The sequence below is a fragment of the Epinephelus fuscoguttatus genome, linkage group LG11 (assembly GCF_011397635.1).
Source record: "Epinephelus fuscoguttatus linkage group LG11, E.fuscoguttatus.final_Chr_v1".
In the NCBI taxonomy this organism is placed as follows: Eukaryota; Metazoa; Chordata; class Actinopteri; order Perciformes; family Serranidae; genus Epinephelus; species Epinephelus fuscoguttatus.
Genome location: NC_064762.1, coordinates 20,671,390 through 20,693,945, shown reverse-complemented (window position 1 = coordinate 20,693,945; position 22,556 = coordinate 20,671,390). Strand labels below are relative to the sequence as shown.

Sequence of the window (22,556 nt, the reverse complement as noted above, 5' to 3'; positions counted from 1 at the left end):
CAAGGTAAAGCTGTAAAAATACTCTCAACAGAGCGTACATTGAAACTTTTTTTAAGTAAGACTTTTTTAAGGTGGCTAAAATACATTTTGTTGCTGACCCCCATTCACAGCAGTACATTACTGAGCTTCTGTTTTGGACTCCTGTCTGCTTCTCCAAACTGGGGGCGAGCCGACTGACATCTAATGTATGTAATACACAAACTATGGGTAAGTACCTCTAACAACCCCGCCTAAAAAAAACCCAAACCCTTTGTTTTTCTTTCAATACACATAGAAGAAATTAATTCAGGTTGGATATACTGTATATAAACTCTTTTTTGAATCCAAGATAATTGTTTAATATGACTGTACATTGTTGATCATTGATTTTGCATTGACATTTTGTTGTGTCAACGTTTAAATGTAAATAAAAACCATAAAATAAGTGCAAGAAAAGCAAAGTAACATAAAAGTAAAATAAAATGTGAACAAAATAATCTCTGTTTTTGTTCTTTGATAATGAAACATCACAGCATTCTAACATTAAATGCTGATTATTATTTCATAGCAGCACTAAAATTTTGGTTGCTAATTTACCAAGTGATAATGTACATGATGACATTATCACTTGATGACATTATCATTTACCAAGTGATAATGTCATCATGTACTGCAACAACTCCTACTACTTTTTAATATTTAAGTTATGCATTTAGCTCGTAAAATACATCACAAAGATTTAATAATGTAATGTTAGTCACATCTTGGACTCAGCTTAATTTAGACTGTCAGCTTACGTGCTCCCATTGGTGAAGACTTTCATTAAAACAGCCTTTCACTTTCATCAGTGTGTGCATCACTGGTACAGTAACTATCTGGTATAAAATCAGCAGTGTTTGATGTTTTCTCAGTTCTCTCTAATCTGATCTTCTGCAGTGGCACCCATATGCAGCTGGTTATCCTACAGGTTTTGTGCATCCTGAGCTCCGCTGCCCTGCACAGCATCCAGTCATATAATGTAATATATGAGCATATGGGGAGCATGTGTACAATATACGCTGGCTTAATGGCTCAGGGGATGGAAATAAACTATGAACTAAGGCTGAAAAGAACCAGGTCTGCAGAGGAATGGGCTGGAGATGATAAGGAGAAGCAAAAAAAAAAAAAAAAAAAAAGAGGAATGGCTTTCAGAGGTGAGAAATACACACATTACCAGAGATGGAAAACTCTGCACCTGTATGTAGGGAATTTAAAAACACACAGTATTAAAAAACATGCACGTGCACACACTTACTATCTCGGATGTTGTCAAAGGTCCACTGGTCGTTCTTGAAGAAAGGGTGGCATTTGATCTCATCCACTCCGGTGCGGCCCAGACGAACCTCCCTGCACACAGTGACAGGAGCGAGACTGTGAGCAGAGCCCGAACACAAAACACACCCCGCTCGTCCCCTCCACCTCCACCCACCATCACCCTCAACATGTCATCCCAAACACACAGCCTAGCAGAGTGACCGCCAGGCACTGACCACACTGACCAGCATGGAGAGCCACATGACCACTGGTGGACACTGGAACCGCCTCTAAACACAAGATAATACAGATCCAGGAGGAGAATGGGAGTGAAGACAGCAGGATCAGAGTGCAGGAGCCAACATCAACAACTCTGACTCAAACGGGACTGCGAGAGCTGCCGCTGCCTTCCCTCCTTCTCCTGTCTCTCTCTCCAAAACTCTACACACACTCTTTCTCGTCCCCCTTTACTCCCTCCTCCACCACTGCTGGGTACAGGGCTGGAGGGGTGCGGCAGTTTGGGCTTGCCACGTGTGGGACATTCCAGACCCAGCCAAGAGGAAGAGAGGGCAGGGGCGGGGAAGAAGAAAGAGAGAGTTTTTAAACCCCCGCATTAAAAAAAAAATCTGACGTGCAACTGAGCCAGGCTTACAACAGGCCGTGTCTCGATGCCCAGGAAACTGCAGGAGCGCAAAGGAGAAAGTTACGCCAGAAAAGGATGGAGAAATGGAAAGTGGCACAGGGAAAAGGTAAAAATTACAAATGAGGAGTGGTGATGAAGAACACATGGAAAAGAAGTGGAGAAGGAGAGGTAAACTGTGGCAGGCTCACAGGAGTGATTCAGCAACACAGGGCGACAGTGACGGAGCATGTGGGTTAAGTGGTGAATGAATGTATCGGTCAGTGTTCAAGATGTGTGTGTGTGTGTGTGTGTGTGTGTGTGTGTGTGTGTGTGTGCACGCATGTGTGTGGGTGTGTGGCTGGGCAGCCGTGCACATGTGAGATTCTGTCTGTGGTGAGAGAATAGTGAGTGAGAAGGTAAATAAACGCAGGGAGGAAAAATGAAAGGCTGCTCTGTATTGAAGCAGAAAGGGCCTGTGTTTGAGCCCTCTGGGGGCGGGGTTACTAATGTAAACAGGAAGTGGTTTCTTCCAGGGGGATGGGCCACTGACCGAGTACATGACCCACACCCACACATTCATATGACTTCTTACCTTTAATACTAATATTATGTTATGACACATAAAGATTTTTGCCTAGATGGGATCAGCACTGCTGTGCACTCAAGTTTGGAGTCACTGATATTGTTTTTACAAAACTACACCAAATGTGTATCAATCCGCAGGTGAAAATAGTTCCCAACAAATGCTCTTTTTTCTCCCATTTGAAAAACATTTGCTAAATTTGCAGTGCCCAGCTGTTTTAGGACACTCAGATACTGTGGCAGAGAACCACAGACAAGCTGCACAAGTTGTAAAGTATTAAGAAATGGACGAACAAATTTGTTTAACAAGAAAACCAAATCTATAAAAATCTAGAATATAGTCAGCCTTGTCTTTTGATGACTTGTTTCTTGAAGTCTACTTAATTAATCGGCTGAACTAGATGTGAATTTACCCCCGCAACACTATGCGTTAGGCCCTGATCACGCAGAAAGTGTTTTAGTAGCTGGAGGCGACTTTTTGTAATCGTTTTTAATGAGAATGAAGCTTTTTGCTCGCTGTTTTTGCGTTGCTACGCACCTCAGGTTTCTGTGCTTCAAGCGCCTGGTGTTTTTGCCGGAGCGCTCTGAACTCCTCAAGCTGAAAAAACTTCAACTCAGACCGGAAAAGCGGCCTACATCATCTCTTTTCCCATTGTCCAATTGGATGATCTGAGAGCTGGGCCTTCTGTGGTGGGCACGACAACAAGTTTACAGTTTTGTAAACAATGGTGGAGAAACTGGTGGTAGCAGCTGCTGGATCCCCAGAGCTATACGGCCCGACGATAGACAGCAGGTTGTCAAACTGCCCCTGAGTCATCCTAAAATATGCCTGGAAACGGGCATCATGGAGGAGAAGCTCCTGGACCAACTGGTGGTACCCCCCATGATCCACCCTCTTTTTTAGGGTCTCATGTACCCACACAGATCTCTGTTTGCCTGTGCCCAACAAACTATTTACTGGCAGCCTCTCACCCTCAACCAGAGCTACAGCAAGTACCCTCTGCCTCAACATTTTAGGAACTAGATACTAATTACTGTGAAATAAAACAAAAACAAACAAACAGTAGATTGATTACACGGGAAGGCTAGTGTAAGGACATGATGGGGTTTGGCTGAAACAATCTCACGTCCTTTTGCAAGGTAAGTGCAGTTCATTTTGGGCTGGTGACCTGGTGTGAACCAAAGAAACTTGCTTGAAAAACAGACTCTGGTGCAGTTCATTTGAGGTGTGAAAGAAAACGAACCAACCACAGGATGAAAGGCTAAACAACTAATAAATCCATCTACCGATCATGAAATCTGTCCATGCTCTTATAACTGATCCATCTAAAGGCCATGTATAGCCTTACCTTTTTATGCTAATGAATACGTGAAACCATGGTAATACATAGGTACGTTGGTAAAAAGGTATTTTCAGATTAACAAGCTGTTAAAACTGCTGAGCTTGTATCCAACTTCTTGTACTTTCTAAGTTCATTAAGTCCATTAAAAGTGTGTGACAGTGATCCCAAAGTAACAAGCTCTGAATCAGTACAGTACAACACAACCTTTTCATCTTGTTTCTACGTCAGTAATTATTTATAATGAGGTCGATTTGCAGTCTAATGATAGCCTACTAATAATGCTTACAATCCGTTATTTCTGCGTGAGCTCTTTGTGAAACCAAAGAACATAAACACATCAGAAGCACTAAAGCACTGCAAAAACTTCTGTCAGTCACTAAACTATGACTTCCCCACGTGGGTCCTGACGATGAAGGGTTTCAATCACCAAAACTGTCTCATCAGTCTTGATTTTTAAGTTTAAACCACCAGTTTTTTACTTTTTTTTTATCTCTCCTGTCCATTTTAATTCTATTTTATGTATTTATTTCCTCTCTTTTTATTCTAGGGAGTTTTAATCATCTTTTTTTGTTCGTTTGTTCTGTTTTGGTTGGTTTGCTTTTTTAATATTTCAACGTTTCGTGTCTGTGTCATTCCAGTTTTGCCATGTGAAGCACTTTGGGCTGCATGTTTGTGTGAAAGGTGCTATATAAATAAACTTGAGTTGAGTAAATTATGAGTCTACAGTAAGGTGTGAAGTCAGAGGCAGGTCACAGATATGCAGTGTCATGTTCAATCACATGATTTAAGGTGTCTATTTTTAAAACCAGGTCTTTTTTTTGCCAGAAAGTTCAAAGTTGAGTTATAACGTTGTTCTGTTCAGTGATCCAAACAATGTAAAGTCACTGCTCTATCGTCCAACAATCAGTAACATGAATAAGGAGGTAGAAAAGAAGTGTTAGTTTATATGATTTAGAGTTACGTGAGCAAACCTGTCGGTAAGAAAGGCACAGATGAGGTCTTTGGCGTCCTGAGACATCTCTATATGATCTGGGAAGATGAGCGTGTTCTTGTGGTTCATGATCTTCCCGTAAGTTCCAACCAGGGACTCAGCGTAGAACGGAGTTTCAGCTGCGGAAACAAGCAGATGTATACAATGATTGATTGATAGTGTGACAATGTTTGGGATTTCACAGCACGAAAACGAACATGACATACACTGTTGTTGTTATTTGTGGCTAACCTGCTGCTAACTTGCTAACTTTCTGTCTGCATGGCTTGTGTGTTAGTGCACATGAACATCTTGCTAACCTGTAACTAGGTGGTGACACTGGCACATTTACAGAAATGCTGATTAATGTGTGTTGTCCTTATAAATAAATAACTGAAAATGACACATGGTTAATCACTTACCAACCAGCAACTCATAGATAAAGACCCCTACGGACCACCAGTCGCATTCCCGGCCGTAGTGACCGTCGCCACCCTGGGACTGAAGCACCTCGGGGGAGATGTAGTCTGGTGTGCCTACAGCTGTGTCACAGTGCACCATGCCTGTCTGCAAACAGAGACATACACAAGGTTTACAGCAGAGAGAAAGCAAGAGTGAGACAGCAGTGAGAGTAAGAGGTTGGTAGAGCTAGAGAAAAAGATTTCCGCATTTTCCCATGGCTGCAATGTGCACTTCTATATTTTATGACCCCCCGAAAACTTTTCTTGTATAAAATACCTCTGAAACTTTAACAATGTTCCAGATATTCTGAGACAACTGGTAGAAAATCTCCGCAGGACTGCAGTGACCATGTTTATGACACTTTCTGTGCACTGGTAGACTTTCGGAGAGACTTGTTGAACCAGCTATTTAGAAATTGCTGTGGTACAAACAAAAAGGTGGAAAAAAAAAAAACGTGCTGACGAGAGGCGGGACCTCTGCTCTACTCTAGATTGGTTACTTAGAGCAGTAATGTCTGGGGCCCTTTTTAAAACAACCTGATGCAAGAGTGCTGCACTGAGCGTCACTTTGCAATCTGACCACTTGGTGGTGCACTTGAACCCCAAAAAAGACCTCTGGTTTTCAGACAGGAAAGTCAGTTCACTCTCTGTTCAACTATGTTCCTCAATATGAAAGGATTAAAATATTTTTAGCTCCCTAATTCATCCCCTCTCCAGGTCCAACACATTTGAAAACAACAACGACACAACTCTAAAATCAACCTACCGAGTCCATCTTCATGCACGTGCCGAAATCTGCCAGCTTGAGGTGTCCGTGTTGGTCCAGCAGCATGTTGTCGGGTTTGATGTCCCGATGGATGAAGCCCATGTCGTGGATGGCGTTCAGTGCCAGCACTACCTCGGCCGTGTAAAAGCGAGCCCACTTCTCGGGTATGTCGTAGTTCATGGTGAGCGTGACCAGGTCGCCTCCGGGCATGAACTCCATCACCATGTAGAGGTGGTGGTCGTCTTGGAAAGCACAGCACAGCTAGGAGACAACAAACAGAGTCACTTAAGGTCACTGAAAGTCAGACACAGGATGATGCGCCATCACCAAAACAATATTTTGACTACAAGGTGCGGGTGTGTTATCTGTGGATGATCTGTGTCACAGATTACTATCTCCAACTCCATGCCAGCATCATGACACCAGGCTGTAACTCCAGTACACAGTAAGTAGAGCAAAGAAATAATAAGATGGTAATCAATAAGAGATACTGCGACATAAAATGAAATTAAACCCATTTAAAAGCCCTATTGACTTCAAGATGAAGGAACTGCGAATGCCAAAGTACTAACTCACTTCCGGGCTTTAGAACTCATTCCTGCACAACTCTATTGTGGATGTGCTTGTGCTGTTTTAAACGTAACCTGTAAGAGACTTTCATGTTTCATACTACAATGTCAGCACATACCCAGTTAATACCCCGCTTGTGAATTTTGAAGCCTCTATGTGTCCTAAAAAAGACAGTTGCTAGCAAGTGGCTAAATTAGACTACAGGACGTCGTGATACTGATATCATGCAACTGTAGAGCAGTTCATTTATAGCCTAACGTTAGCTTTTTACTTCCAGCAATTGCATTTATCTTGATCGATGAAACGTCTAAATATCGCCTCAGATCTTATTTTCTGCAACAATCCAAAATCCAATGGAAAAATCCCATCAGTTTTTTGATGAGGGAACCAGAGTGACGTTAACCTCCATGTTGGCCTACAAACAAACGTCATCCCCGCACCTTTCTACGGGAGCAGGTCCTGTAAGCTAACTAAAATCTAAAATCTCATATTACATGATAGAAGGTTCAATCCATATAGTTCACCCCGAACATTGGGAGTACTTGTAACATTTTCCTTTTCCCTTGAAGTGGACTACGTAAGCCAGGAGGACAGGAGATAGCAGATACGGGGATCAAACCTATGGGTATAATAAACTCTGGTATACTTGGCATGATAAAAATTAATGTGTGTGGTTTCAAAGGGGCAAAACATTTCAAAAAACCCTACTCAGCCTATGTAGTGGGAGGAGTTCTGGTATGCTATATATTGTGTTTTCAGTAGAGTAAAACCTGCACACCTGGACGACCCAGGGACTGTTGGAAAAGGCCATGATGTGCCTCTCCTCCCAGAAGAAGGCAGACTCCGACCGCTTGATCATCTCAAACTTGTTGAGCTGCTTCATGGCGTAGACCTTCCGGGAGGCCTTGTGACGGACCTGCAGAGGAGCAGAGGAGGGCAAGGCATGAGAGGAGGCTCTGGTGTGTCAACAGCGATAAGTGCTTAAGGACAATAAGAACAAGATAGTGAGAATGTCACAATGACTGAGATAACATGAGAGGCAAAGAGAAAGACAGAGAGGGGAACCTATAATTGTCGGCACACACCCATAGAGAGACATGCTTACACAAGATCTCGAGCACAAACACACTAAGCATCCCCTCCACACCCCCACACCAGACTTCACACTCCTCTCCCACACACGCTGAGCCTGTCCAGACTCGTCTCTACCACAAGACGCTCAGCAGAGACCACATTCAAGCTTCCACCAGCACAAGACACAGACATCTGGAAAAACCAGGAGTTTGGAAGGAATTACTGGTTGATGCTAATTACCTTTTATAAACTGAACATTGGCCATGATGAGGAGAAAGATTTAAATTATATTGAGTCACCCAAAGTTGCAGATGTTACATGTTTTATATGTTGGTGGATTCACAGATTGTTGCTCCCTCTAGTGGCTCACATTTCTGGAATTTTGGTGCCAAAATTGCTGAATTCAGAAACATGCCTGCTCCACCTCCCTTCATATCAAACAGCACTGCTGCTGCATAATTAAAAAATAACCTACTTTATTTGTCAACTCTTCACAGACAGAAATGTCTCACCAGCTGCACTTCTCCGTAGGCTCCTCTCCCGATTAGCTTCACTTTCTCGAAGTCTTCGAGCTTCACCTGCAGCTCTCGCAGCTGACTCACAGCCTTTTCATCTGCAGGAAGGACAGATATGTTACCAGAGTGTCTGACATTACAGAAGGGATCCCTACAGAGTAACACATTTTTGTTAGATAGTAAGAATTTTCTGTTAAACCACCACCAAAGCCACCAGACTCCATTTAAATGAACAGTAATTTAAGCATGTATAGAACGAGCAATATGTTTAAGGGTTTATTTAGAGATTTCAAGGCTGTTTCTGGTCGAACAAAAATTATCTAAAGCCTGGTGTACACTGTGTGAATTTGGGCTGTTGCAAACAAAAGATGACCAACATGAAAGAAAGGTGAAATCACTTCCATGTTGTGCTGTATTCCTGCAGCTCACTGTCACGAATATCTGAGCTGATGTCGGACAAGGACAGGGATTCAGTGGGGTGACGTTAGCGATGTTATTTTTCTTGGCCGTCATCATTCACCGTACTGCAGATTGTGGTGTTTTTTTCAAGGGGTTAACAAGTTAGTTGGGTTCATTTGCGGCACAAACACGTCTCATGCACTCTTTGTATTTTATTTGTTCTTTCCTATAGCCGAAATACTTCCAAACAATGGATGATGATGAATAATGGCGGATGATTTTCATCTGAACTCTAACTTAAGTACTTTCTGCTGTGAAAAATCACCAACTGATACGTTCCAACATCCACAACCAAGCCATGTCTCCCTGACGTTAGCATGTAGCTACATGTAGCAGTGTTCACCCTAAAAACTATTCGAGGTTGTTTTCTGATGCAGACTGAAAAATAATACAAATATAACTTTATATAGCTGACGTTCTTGACCTCATGCACAGGTGGCTGGTTTGTCTTAAATCTGGGTCAAAATAACATTATTTTTGTGTGCGATTGGTGACCTGGTGACCCAGTGGTTTTTGATCCAGTAATGGGTACCACGAGTGACCCAAATTGACCTTTAGCTAAGTCCCGCCCCTTTGTGGTGATACGACAAGCTGTTGCAGTAAGCATGGAGCCCACACTGTAACTAACTGCACTCCCTGAAGAAATATTATCATAATTTTGGAAAAATGAAACAGTGATTCCAGAGAGAAGCAGACAGAGGAGTCTACAGTCTGTGTTTGAAGGATATATCCAGGATGTCAAACTGACTCAGCAGCAACAACAGGTTAAAAAGACAAAGATAGTTAGAAGCTAAAGCCGAGCTATAGGCTACAGATCACAGTGTAAAAGTGAACCACCACATCACTGCTGATCGCCACACAAGACAATGAATATAAAGGGAAACTTTGCTGATATTGAACCAAATGTGTGGCATCGCAGTGTGTGCAGATGAACGGTATTTGGCTTCGCCCCTGTGCTGCTGCCAGCACTCAGACCTCCGCCACTGGACTGGCAGGGATCTCTGGAGGAAGTCAAACAATGTTCATCTGTGATGACACAGAGCTGGTTGAATATCAGCAAAGTTTCCCTGCTTCCCTTCACTGGTTCCTGTACAGCAGGGTCGGTCTTTTTTTCACTGTTACAATCATGAAAAAGCAAAAGCAGCATGTGTATACATTCAGTAGGCTATATCTTCAGTAGATAGCTAGCTAACCCTACACTTTTCAGGGTTTGAATTTGGTTTTAGAACAGGGAAGAAATGTATATCTTTAACCAACCTCTCCAGTTAACGAGTATCATACACAAAGTGCCCCAAAACCAGCCTGAAAATGAAGGAAATCTGAAACGACTGCATTAGAGCATTGTTGTTGTCGGATCCTGGTCTGAGCCGGCCCGATGCTACGTTATGATTGGCCAGTCTGGGTCCGGGGGCGGGACTAAGGGAAGGGTCAATTGGGTTAAAATTGACGCAGTCGTTTTTGCCCACATGGATCACTTCTACATATGTCGACGTCATTATTTGAAACTTTGGCTACCTTTATATGAACATCTAACTAGTGTTGTCACGATACCAAAATCTTTGTTTCAGTACCAATACCAATATGAATTTCGATACTTTTCGATACTCTTTGGTACTTTTCCTAAGGAAAAGTCCTTTTGGATACAAATCTTTAGAACAATAAATAGTAGGGGTGTAATGGTACCAAAAAAATCATGGTTCGGTAAGTACCTCGGTACGGACATCACGGTTTGGTTGCTCAAATGTTCCACCAAGTTTGTGTTGTCTCGTGTTGACTCCCTTCGCGAGGCAGACTTTCTCTTGTCTTTTTTCACATGCGCCAGCTGCGAATGTTGATACAGGTGTTGTCATACACACCACTTGCGCAATCTGTGCTCCAATAGGAACAAGGAAGGCGTTTGTGTGCATAAATGAGTAAAATAAATTAACTAAATTAATGAATTGAATCAATTTCAAAGTACCGGTATTTTCCAAATGCAGTATAGTACTGTTTGGAATACGCCGCGGTACTATTTTAGTACCGGTATACCGTGCAACACTACATCTAACATTGCTATTTTCTGGAAAGTCATGCTTTTCATCATCTTGACATAAAAGTTTTATTGTACGTATAGTTTGTGTGCAATGCCAAACACGTAACATACTAATTTCATCATGATCAGAGTGCTCTGTATTATATTCAACAACTTCATAGATATCTTTCAGGCTAAGCACCAGAATCTTGTCCTTCACCAAAAACACACTGTATCTCTTACATCGGCTCAGAAAGGCCTCGATGTTCTTGTTTTTCCGCAGGGCAGGATAGTTCAAATCATGAGCCAGCGCGTTCATGGAGTCCTGAAAGACAGAGAAGACAAAATATTCAATCAACCTCTGAAAACAAACAAATGAACAGCAACAAAGTATGGATTTTCCAAAATATCAAAAATATTTCACTTCTCGGTTTGCCCCTGGTGTTTCAAAAAGCTTGTCCAATAACAATCTGCCTTCTAAACTCACCACTACACTGGAACAAACTGGGGTTATTATTGCTTTGGGTTGGCTGAATGCTTCACTAACAAACAGAGAAACATGAAAATATAGTCATGTATCAAAGCTGATTTCAAGTTTCATTCCTGCTGGGAAGGAAGGAAGGAATACTTTTTTTTATGATTGTATCGTTATCTGTCGAGACAAGTCTTGTAAGTGGGACAACCTTGACCTTCTGCTGGCTGATACAAGATAACGAAATGAATGGAGGAAGCAAGAAAGGAAGGAAGGAAAGAATTACGTTCTTGTGAGCTGTTTGCTCTTCAGCGCAACATCAGACTGCTAATGTGCAGCGTAACAAACAACGACAGGAGGACAATGGAGGCTTGATGTACAGACATAACAATTCCCAAGACAATAAGTAGTCACATGATGTTGCTACATCCCCCTGCCTAAACACCTGCTCCATCCAAACAAACACAAACCCCTCCCTCTGGATTAACAGGGGAGCAGTGGCAGCATCGGACTAAGAGCAGGGGCCTTGGTAGTGTCATCGGCGCTTAAATCAGCGGTGTTGAGTTTCACAGAACTAAAATGTCTCTGTGATCCAAACGCATCAGACTGGCAGGGCAGTTGGGCAGGTGGGTGGGTGGGATTTGGGGTGGAGGTGGGGGTCAGTGGTGTAGTATGACCCTCTGTTCCCCAGAAACAAGGGTCAAGTGGAGTCATCCTGTGTGTGTGTGTGGGTGAGGTAGGGTGGTTGAGCCACAGCGGTGTCTATCGGACTGTTTGTTCTGTGACATGTGAGTGGGTGGGCAGGGGCATGTGGAACAATTCTGCACCTTTAAATAGCAACGGTGCGGAGAGATCTCCCCCACCGCAGACGGGTGGAAATAGACCGAAAGGCTCAGAAGCTATTGTGGGACAAACAGCTTATGGGTCTGGATTCAGGCTGAGCGCTCGAAGATCTGTGATCGTTTTACACAGTCTGTGAGAGTGTGTGTGTGTGTGTGTGTGCTGTAATGGCCATGGTTACTGCAGTTGGAGGAAACTCATAACAGTCTGTCTGTTGAACTCTATGTTCGTATGCAAATATAATGAAATTTGATCTGATTCAACCGAAGCATTTGGATTTTGTGTTAGAGTGTGTGTGTGTTTACCTGTATCTGTATTCACACAGATCACATTGGTATAAGAATAAATGAAGTACCAGTTTAAAGATATATGGCAGGTTACATGTTCTGTCACCATCTCTCCAAACTATCCATTTAAAGGTCCAGTGTGAAGGATTTAGGGAGATATATTGGCAGAAATTAAACATTATACTTATGTTTTCTATAATGTATAATCACCTGAGAATAAGAATTGTTGTGTTTTTGTTTTAGAGTGAGCGGTTTATGTCCACAAACGTGTCTTACGGTTTTAATTTCCTATTTATTACTATGTTGTACTATTTATTGTCCGCTGCTCTATTTTATCTATCCACTGACTATGTTGCACTATTTATTTATTACCTGTTTTTATGTTGTGTTAACAGTGTGTTTTATGGCTGCAGCAGGGGTGAAAAAGCCCAAGACAAATTTCCCACTCGTGGGACAATAAAGTTAATCTTGAATCTTGAAAGTCAACCATGTTGCACCGCCATGTTTCTACAGTAGCACAGATATGGCTCTAGATAGGGCCAGTTGCATTTTCGTGTTAGCCATCATAGTTAGCAGCCCCTCCGCAACAAGATTGTTGGAAAAATACTGATTAACTAACGTGAAACTGTTTTGTTCTGTGTTTAAATCACCTGATCCGTTTGTTTTAGAAAGTAAGTGACCTCTGCGGATACTTGGGCTCCAGGTAGCAACATTGTGAACATCTGGATCATAAATTATCAGAAAAAAAGGTTAGCACACGTTAGCAGGTGTTGGGCTAGCGGCTGAACAGCGTCAAAGAAACACTGATTTTTACCGTGAAACTGCTTCACTCAGTGTTTTTACCGGTTTAAATCATCCGGTCCATTTGTTCGGAGAGGAGGAGACCTCTGTGGAGAATTCGGCTCCCTGTAAAAACTTCCCGAATGTCTGGATCAAAAAAAAAAAAAAAAAAAAAAAGGTGAGCACAGATCAGCAGGTGCATGGCTAGCAGCACCTGCGATGTGCCCAACAGGGTAGTAAAAACACTGATTTGTAACATGAAACTGCCTTATTCTGTTTTTACTGGTTTTAATCACGTGCCTCGTTTGTTTTGGAGAGGAGGAGACCTCTGCGGATAATTCAGCTCAGACTAAAAACCTCCCGAAAAAACAACAATGAAGGAATTCTAACCAGAAGAAGATTCAGCTGGTTGCAATCTGCAGTCCTCATCACTAGATACCACTTAAGGCCCCTAAATCTCACACAATGGACCTTTAAATACTTACAGTGTATTTACTTGCTAAGTATAAGAAAACAAAAGACCAATTAAACTCTTTGGGTCTATTACTCCAAAGTAGGTGGGTGGGGCTTAAGACAATCTGTTGTAATACTTTAATGGGCTATTAACACAACTGTGTGTGTTCTGTAGGAATGCAGGACTAGAATTGTGAACTTTTTGGGCTGCTATATTCTGTTTTACATCTTCGTATCTGAATACAGTTTTTAAAAATTAAGGTTGAACCCACCCATTTTTTATGAAATCACCTGGCACTGAAAATTGCGGTACATTTGGCAAATTCACCAAGAGCTAGAAATAGCACCCATAACAAGGGCTGAAGTTCGGTATCAAATCTAAATACAGTATTAAATTTTCTTATTGAAATCAAAACCCTTTGACTCCCTTGTTAAATCTGTCTATCAGCAATCGTCAAAAACACAGACGCTGCTCTTTCTGTTAAACTGATACAGAGATGCTGTATTGAGGCGATGTAGTGCACAGCATACGCCACCAGAGGTCAGTCTCTTCTGGTGGAACAAGCAGCTGAGGTGAGAAAGATGGCAACTGCAAGCGGTGGGGATAACGTTCCAGGAGTTTAAAAAACAGAAAAATGCCCCTGGCCCTGTGTGGGAGTACTGCCAAATATAACTTTATCCTGAGATGACTTCTTCCAACTATGAAAGCAGTTTACTAGCCCACATGATTTTATCCAACACATCATTTCCATTCAGCCCACTGATGTGCCACTGCGACAAGTGTTATCAGGTCCTGGTGAAGCAGCCTTTAGCCTTTAGTTTCTATGCTCCCCGCCTGTGGAACAAACTTCCAGAATATCTGATGTCGGCTGAAACTGTCAACTCATTTAAATCAGGGCTTAAAACATTACTATTTACTGCAGCTTACCAGTGAACTAGATATGTAACTTACTGTTAGGATAATCTGTAGCTATTGTTTTTATATCTGTCTGCTGTTGCTTTTGCTTTATGTTTGCTTTTAATTGCATTTTCTACAATGTTTTTCTTGCTTTTAGCTTTTGTTTATAATGATCTATTGTTCCTTTAATGTTTTATCTTAACGTATTTCTCTTGTAAAGCACATTGAATTGCCTTGTGTATGAATGGTGCTATATAAATAAAATTGCCTTGCCTTGCCTCGCCTCCAACAAGATGGGTGCTAATATCCTGTCTTTTTATTATCATATGAGCCAGAGGTATTAAGACCCACTTTGCAGGCTAGACAATGTCACTATAGAGCAATGATGCAGAAGTGAAGGTGAAGGTGTTTACATACACATACATATACGCACACGTGAGCATGCGGGACAACAGTATACCCATTTCTGCCACCAGTTTCACACTGTTGTGCTTACCAACAGGTGATGGAAGTGATGCGAATAGATACGCAGCAATGCCCGAACAAAGGCAGCGAGGAAGAAGACTGCTAGCAAGTTAACATGGATGTAAACAATGCAATGTTTAAAATACCTAAATGAAAAAAAAAAATGGCTTCACAAAGGTTTTATGAGTAATACCATCAACAGGTTTGTCCACTGAGTTGGGCAATATGGCCCTTAAATAATATCACGATATTTCAGGGTATTTTAGCGATAACTATATTCTTGACCATATGAGAAATTTGTAAAATAAATATATATATATTATAATTAATTTAAGAACATAGAATTGCAACAAAATAAGTGTTATAGTTGTATAGTTCGGGTTATTGTTGAAACTCAAATTTGGAATTAGTTGACCACTACTGGAACTTCACTTTTAATCTTTTCGTGGGGGAGTTTCAGAATTTTAGTCCGTAGTTTGTTGGTAGAACAATCATCTGCAGCTTGACACCAGTAAGATAAAGGGGCTGACTGTGAGCTGCCAGAGAAGGTGAAAGCCACTACTAGAGCAGACTAGAGTAGGTGTAGGGGTTAACATCAGAGACAAATTGCATCATGCCCATTAAAAAGAGGCCTTTCTTCTTTATCATGACATCGTCATGATAGGTTGCAAGTTATCCTATGATTCCCACCTTTATTTATAAAGTACAGTCAGCATGTTATCTTGCGGTGTGAAGGGTTTAGGGTTTTAAATCTCTCGTCTTCTGATTGAGCCTCAGAAACACCCAGAGCCAGAGACAGTTAGATCAAACTGGTTTGATTTTCACTCCTGGAATCTGGACAAATCTGAACACGATCCTGGAGTTCAGGCTTGGCTGTGTGTCCTCAACAACACCTCCCACCTACCTCACATCCACTGCGAGCTGAAACTGCCTGAGTGCAGTCAGCAACAATGGGGAGGCTCTCAGACTGCATCAGAATGTAAACTGAGTCCTGCCTGTAGGCTACAGATCAGGTCCCCATTGACTCAAAGGAAAGAAATACAACCAATGCAGCAATTAACGGCAGCTCTGTCGCCTGGGACCCGAATCCTTTCTTCTACAGATTAAAAAAACACTTCAAAACACATATTCTGTGCATACACAACCAAATGATTGTGGACAAACAGGAAGCAGTAACGTGAGGCCACTGCAGGTTAACTGCATCTCAATTCCAGGAAGTGACTCCTGCTTCCTGTGTGGAAGCTCCCTGCGTTAGGCAACATGGGGGCCACAGTCATTTCCACTAAAGAGCCGAACCAGATGAAGCTGACGATAGAGATATAACTGAGAATCATGACTGCTGAGGTGTCTTATGTCATTGTATGACATGAGTTTGCTCTGGCTTTACACTGGACTTGTGACTCATCAGCTCTGAGAATAGACATGGCTTCCTCCGGCGGGAAGTACTGCAGATGGAAAGGTTGTTTTTGTAGACAATCTGTACACACACAACATCAAACTGTCATCTAGTCACCAGGTTTATATATCAACTCTAATGATTAGCAGGGTTTGTCACCAGGACAACCTGACTGACAACCCCAACCGGTGCTGCACATGAAGGAAATGAATAACTTAAAAAGTAAAGGAATTTTCTCTACATTTCCCCCTCGGATGACTTCATTTGCCAAGCAAATGTGTCACCATGTAGACAAACACGTTAGTCCGGTCTTGACATTTCCCCCAGTATCTCTGGATTGTCTAAAAGGCATTTCCATACTTCAAAATGTATTTTTACACAAGCACAGTGCTGAGGAAACCGTTGTGAGCATTGTGCAAACCTACAAAGTAAGCAGAGTTTGAGGCCCTAGGCCTGGTGGGAGATCCTGTCAAGACAGAAGTCCAGAACAAAGGCGACTCCCTATCAGCTCCGAACGAGTATTTGTTGTCAGAGAGAGTTGGGGCAGGGAGGCTTAGAGCAGTGGCAGCAGTTGTTTTATCAGAGTTGGTCGAGTACATTCTTAGGACAGGTCAGACAGAGGGCACGTCAATTAGAGGACACACCAAGAGACTTATTACAAACAGACAGTGATGAAGTGGCAAGAAAAGATAAATGGATGATCTACTTAGATTTTAGGGAGGGCACTAATTGGTTCTTTTGTCTTTAGCCTTGAACAGCAAGGTTCAGTTTAATGCCCCCTTTGAAAACCTACCATATCTGATTTTTTTGTCTGTAGTTGTCTTGGGTCTTTTTTGTCTTTTCATGTCTCTTTATGGTCATTTTTTGTCTCCTTGTTGTTGTTTTATGTCTTTTTGTAGTCATTTGGGCCTCTTGGAAGTCATTTTTGTCTCCTTGTGGTTGTCTTGTGTCTTTTTGTCATTTTCTGTCTCTTTGTAGTCTTTTTATGTCTCCTTGTGATTGTCTTGTGTCTCTTTGTAGTCATCTGTGTCTCTTTGTCATTTTTGTCTCCTTGTGGTTGTCTTTTGTCTTTTTTGTTGTTTTGTGTCTCTGAGGTAATTTTGTGTCTCCTTGTTGTCATTTTGTGTCTCTTTGTAGTTATTTTGTGTCTCCTTGTGTCTTTTTATAGTCATCTGGGTCTCTCTGAGGTAAATCTGTGTCTCCCTGTAATTGTCTTCTGTCTTATTTGTCATTTTGTGTGTCTTTGTAGTCACTTTATGTCTCTTTGTAGTCTTTTTATGTCTCCTTGTAGTCATTTTTTGTCTCTGTTTGGTTGTCTTTTGTCTTTTTTTTGTCATTTTGTGTCTCTGAGATAATTTTGTGTCTCCTTGTTGTCATTTTGTGTCTTTGTAGTTATTTTGTGTCTCCTTGTGTTTGTCTTGTGTCTTTTTGTAGTCATCTGGGTCTCTCTGAGGTAAATTTGTGTCTCCCTGTAATTGTCTTGTGTCTTATTTGTCATTTTGTCTCTTCGTAGTCTTTTTATGTCTCCTTGTGATAGTCTTGTGTCTTTTTTGTCACTTTGTGTCTCCTTGTAGTCATTTTGTGTCTCTTTGTAGTCATTTTTTTGTCTCCGTATGGTTGTCTTTTGTCTTTTTTTGTTGTTTTGTGTGAGATAATTTTGTGTCTCCTTGTTGTCATTTTGTGTCTCTTTGTAGTTATTTTGTGTCTCCTTGTGTTTGTCTTGTGTCTTTTTATAGTCAGCTGGGTCTCTCTGAGGTAAATGTGTGTCTCCCTGTCATTGTCTTCTGTCTTATTTGTCATTTTGTGTGTCTTTGTAGTCACTTTATGTCTCTTTGTAGTCTTTTTATGTCTCCTTGTGATTGTCTTGTGTCTTTTTTGTCAATTTGTGTCTCCTTGTAGTCATTTTTTGTCTCTGTTTGGTTGTCTTTTGTCTTTTTTTTTGTCATTTTGTGTCTCTGAGATAATTTTGTGTCTCCTTGTTGTCATTTTGTGTCTCTTTGTAGTTATTTTGTGCCTTCTTGTGTTTGTCTTGTGTCTTTTTGTCGTCATCTGGGTCTCTCTGAGGTAAATTTGTGTCTCCCTGTAATTGTCTTGTGTCTTATTTGTCATTTTGTGTGTCTTTGTAGTCACTTTATGTCTCTTTGTAGTCTTTTTATGTCTCCTTGTGATTGTCTTGTGTCTTTTTTGTCACTTTGTGTCTCCTTGTAGTCATTTTGTGTCTCTTTGTAGTCATTTTGTGTCTCTTTGTAGTCATTTTTTTGTCTCCGTATGGTTGTCTTTTGTCTTTTTTTGTTGTTTTGTGTGAGATAATTTTGTGTCTCCTTGTTGTCATTTTGTGTCTCTTTTTTGTCATTTTGTGTCTCCTTGTAGTCATTTTTTGTCTCCGTATGGTTGTCTTTTGTCTTTTTTTGTTGTTTTGTGTGAGATAATTTTGTGTCTCCTTGTTGTCATTTTGTGTCTCTTTGTAGTTATTTTGTGTCTCCTTGTGTTTGTCTTGTGTCTTTTTATAGTCAGCTGGGTCTCTCTGAGGTAAATGTGTGTCTCCCTGTAATTGTCTTCTGTCTTATTTGTCATTTTGTGTGTCTTTGTAGTCACTTTATGTCTCTTTGTAGTCTTTTTATGTCTCCTTGTGATTGTCTTGTGTCTTTTTTGTCATTTTGTATCTCCTTGTAGTCATTTTTTGTCTCCGTTTGGTTGTCTTTTGTCTTTTTTTGTCGTTTTGTGTCTCTGAGATAATTTTGTGTCTCCTTGTTGTCATTTTGTGTCTCTTTGTAGTTATTTTGTGCCTTCTTGTGTTTGTCTTGTGTCTTTTTGTCGTCATCTGGGTCTCTCTGAGGTAAATTTGTGTCTCCCTGTAATTGTCTTGTGTCTTATTTGTCATTTTGTGTGTCTTTGTAGTCACTTTATGTCTCTTTGTATTCTTTTTATGTCTCCTTGTGATTGTCTTGTGTCTTTTTTGTCACTTTGTGTCTCCTTGTAGTCATTTTGTGTCTCTTTGTAGTCATTTTTTTGTCTCCGTATGGTTGTCTTTTGTCTTTTTTTGTTGTTTTGTGTGAGATAATTTTGTGTCTCCTTGTTGTCATTTTGTGTCTCTTTTTTGTCATTTTGTGTCTCCTTGTAGTCATTTTTTGTCTCCGTTTGGTTGTCTTTTGTCTTTTTTTTGTCGTTTTGTGTCTCTGAGATAATTTTGTGTCTCCTTGTTGTCATTTTGTGTCTCTTTGTAGTTATTTTGTGCCTTCTTGTGTTTGTCTTGTGTCTTTTTGTAGTCATCTGGGTCTCTCTGAGGTAAATTTGTGTCTCCCTGTAATTGTCTTGTGTCTTATTTGTCATTTTGTCTCTCCTTGTTGTCATTTTGGTCTCTTTAAGGTAATGCTGTGTCTCCCTGTGGTTGTCTTGTCCCTTTTTATGTAGTTTTGTGTCTCTTTGTAGTCATTTTGTGTCTCCTTGTGGTTGTCTTGTATCTTTTTGTGGTCATCTGGGTCTCTGAGGTAATTTAGGTCGTTTTGTGTCACTCTGTGAGTCTCTTCCTGGCTGCTATGGGTTAATTTCCATTTTCCTCCTGGCCTCCTGACACACTGGGCCCCTGGGCCTATGCCCGGTAGACCCATTCAATAATCTATCCATAACTTTATGTGACTGCGTTCACCCAAAGATTTATTTTCCTAAACGATTTCCCAAAAACTTCCTTGAATTTGTTGACTTGAATTTAGTGAGTGTCATGTTTTGTGGGATAATGTGTAATATTCATAATATACGGAGCAACACATTTTTGATTATTGAAAAATAAGATTTGAATTATATTATATCTGCAATATTTTTTCAGTGTTAAACCACATGGATTAAACTGTGCTCAATGTTGATTGTTTTCTGAGTTTTTTCTCACTTTATAGACTAGCTGACTAGTCTAAATTTAAATTTCCATTTTAAACACCAAGAAAATTAGTTGACAGACATGATATGAGACTAGACATCATCTTAGATTTTTTAATTTTGTGTTGTCTTTTCCTGGTTTGAAAGGCTGCGTTACAGTAAAGTGATGTCATTTTCTGAACTTATCAGGCTGTCCTAGCTGTTTTGTTATTTACCTTTACACCCTTAGTCATCATATCCCTGTCACTGATGATGATGGAAAATCCCCTTGTGTAAATATTTTGTGAAAGCACTAATTATCAATTATCTACTGTTGTAATATAGAGATTGTGGTTTTTGTTCAAAACTGTTGTGACATTTGATTGTCTCCACATGATCCCAGCCCTGATAATAAGTTGAAAAATGAGGATTAAAGTGTGTTGAACACAGGAAAAGGTGGCAGCACAGAGTTAGGTGCGGTTTCCCTGCTGCATCCCTGATTAAAAAACAAACACAAACTGACATTGTCCCATGAAGGCGATTGTCCGATCACTCACTTACACAATAGCAGCAACAGCTCTGTATATTTTTCCTTTATACTGTGTGACTGGTGTTTGATTTATTTCCTGCAGCTCCCCTCTGAGATATCACACATGTCTCTTCAGGTGATGTGTGATCTTGACAGAATTACAACCGACAGCACACAGCTAGATGTGTAATTTATTACCTCTGAGTCTGAGCTGTGACACCTACCTGTGCCAGAGCCAGAGGGCAAATGCAAACTCACCAGCAGAGTTCCCAAGTTTAGAGCCGACTGTGGGCTCCTCATGAGGGACTCCAGCTTCTTGAGCCGGGTCTCCAGCCTGCTCTCCGCTCCCAGCATGATCACAGCGCGGTGTATCCAGGTCAGAGGACAATATAAAGACACCTGTGGGCCTGTCTTTGTCTTTCCGGGACAGAGACAAGAGACAGGCGGGCGGGCAGGAGGAGCACTCCGCTGCCGCTTGGCTCAGCTCCTCATGTCAGCTCTCCTGTGAACTGCTGCCGGAGTTGTCAGGTTAATAATTTATCCGCTGCCAAAGTGCGCTGCCTCGCTCCCGGTTCATTAAAGTCTCACAGCGGAGAGGAAAGCGAGCGGACTGACGAGAGCCGGGAAGGAAAGCGTTTCACCTTCAGGTGAGCTCCGTCTGCTTCCAGGTAGATACAACAAAATCTGATCCGACCACAACGTGCCCAACCTGTAGGACTCACCACTGTCAAGTTACACCGCGCCACTTCCGGTTACAACTGTCAAATTAAAAGTCTCAGAGAACCATTAGCCCTCAAAGATATGCTCTAGTCATATAAATATATAAATATGTAATATATAATAAATAAATACATATTTTTAAATTATACATACACGTTATTATAATATAACACATTTATAAATATATATAAATATGATAAATAATGTAAATAGTTGATATAATATATGTATAGTATTATAGTATAGTATAATTTAGTATCATATATAAATAGGTATTCATACAAACAGTTTTATATAATAAAAGAAGTAAAAAAAGATAAATGTTTTATATAAATAAAAACATTTATATAATATAAAAATAATTATACATAATGAAGACATACACATTTTGAAATGTGTACATTTTGTAAATAAATAAAATAAATGTAAATTTAAGAAAGAACATCATTTATTATTTATTGAAGAAAAATATTTTAAACATATTTACATATACTACATTTATATAGCTATACATAAGGATGGGGAAGACATTGATACAGCATAGTATCGGGATATTTTGTATCTCGATATTTGGCGTGGCAATATTGTATCGCTACAGTGACGTCAAGTAAAATTCTAGCATATAATGTTTACTATAAAAGAACTTTAAATTAAAGGGGAGAAACAATTTTATTTAATAAAAGCAGTAAAAAAAAAAATAGGTTAATGTAAAAAGTAAGAAATATATTGTAAACATGTTTACATACAATGCATTTTTATAGCTATACATGAGGGGTGGGGAAAAGGTTTACACAGTTTAGTATCACGATATTGTGTATCGTGATATTTGCGTGACAATATTTTATCAATATATGCCAAGTATCATTTTTTTGTTAGCTATATAAATTCTTAATATTGCAAATGCAAATGCAAAAAATTATCAGTTGTAAAGAACCCCGAAGACCATCTGCACACATTTGTATGAAATGTGAAATATGAATAAAGTTGTTTATCTGACTTTTTTGAAATTGGACTCATTTTGTTAATATGATTTGACATAAAAGAAGAGAATAAAATATCCTAATAACATAAACCCCTCAATGCTGCCATGTTATAATCTCATGGATAAGATTGATCGATGCTTTTATTTTGAAGGCAGATCTCGCATCCGGGTTCTTGATGCCTAAGTGTAGCTGACTTCACAAATATCAATCCTAGATCTGTTCCCTGTGTTCCTGTGGAC

The 22,556-nt window shown here is 40.5% G+C and overlaps 1 protein-coding gene across 4 annotated transcripts in view; it reads right to left on the bottom strand.

Moving 5' to 3' along the window:
• Window positions 1–21,346, bottom strand: part of LOC125896997 (rho-associated protein kinase 2-like) — a 53,605-nt gene extending 32,259 nt beyond the window's left edge. For 3 of the 4 annotated variants that reach the window (XR_007450369.1, XM_049590007.1, XM_049590008.1), the window contains exons 1-8: window positions 20,873–21,346; window positions 10,889–10,970; window positions 8,173–8,273; window positions 7,365–7,502; window positions 6,017–6,277; window positions 5,212–5,356; window positions 4,791–4,929; window positions 1,274–1,365 (exon numbers count right to left, since the gene is read on the bottom strand). Coding sequence is in view for 3 of the 4 variants with exons in the window: in XM_049590007.1 (XP_049445964.1) it covers window positions 1,274–1,365; window positions 4,791–4,929; window positions 5,212–5,356; window positions 6,017–6,277; window positions 7,365–7,502; window positions 8,173–8,273; window positions 10,889–10,970; window positions 20,873–20,968 (1,054 nt within the window). In the remaining variant the exon portion in view is untranslated. The remainder of the gene's footprint in view (window positions 1–1,273; window positions 1,366–4,790; window positions 4,930–5,211; window positions 5,357–6,016; window positions 6,278–7,364; window positions 7,503–8,172; window positions 8,274–10,888; window positions 10,971–20,872) is intronic. The other variant, XM_049590010.1, reaches the window with a different exon arrangement.
• Window positions 21,347–22,556: the final 1,210 nt, after the last annotated feature.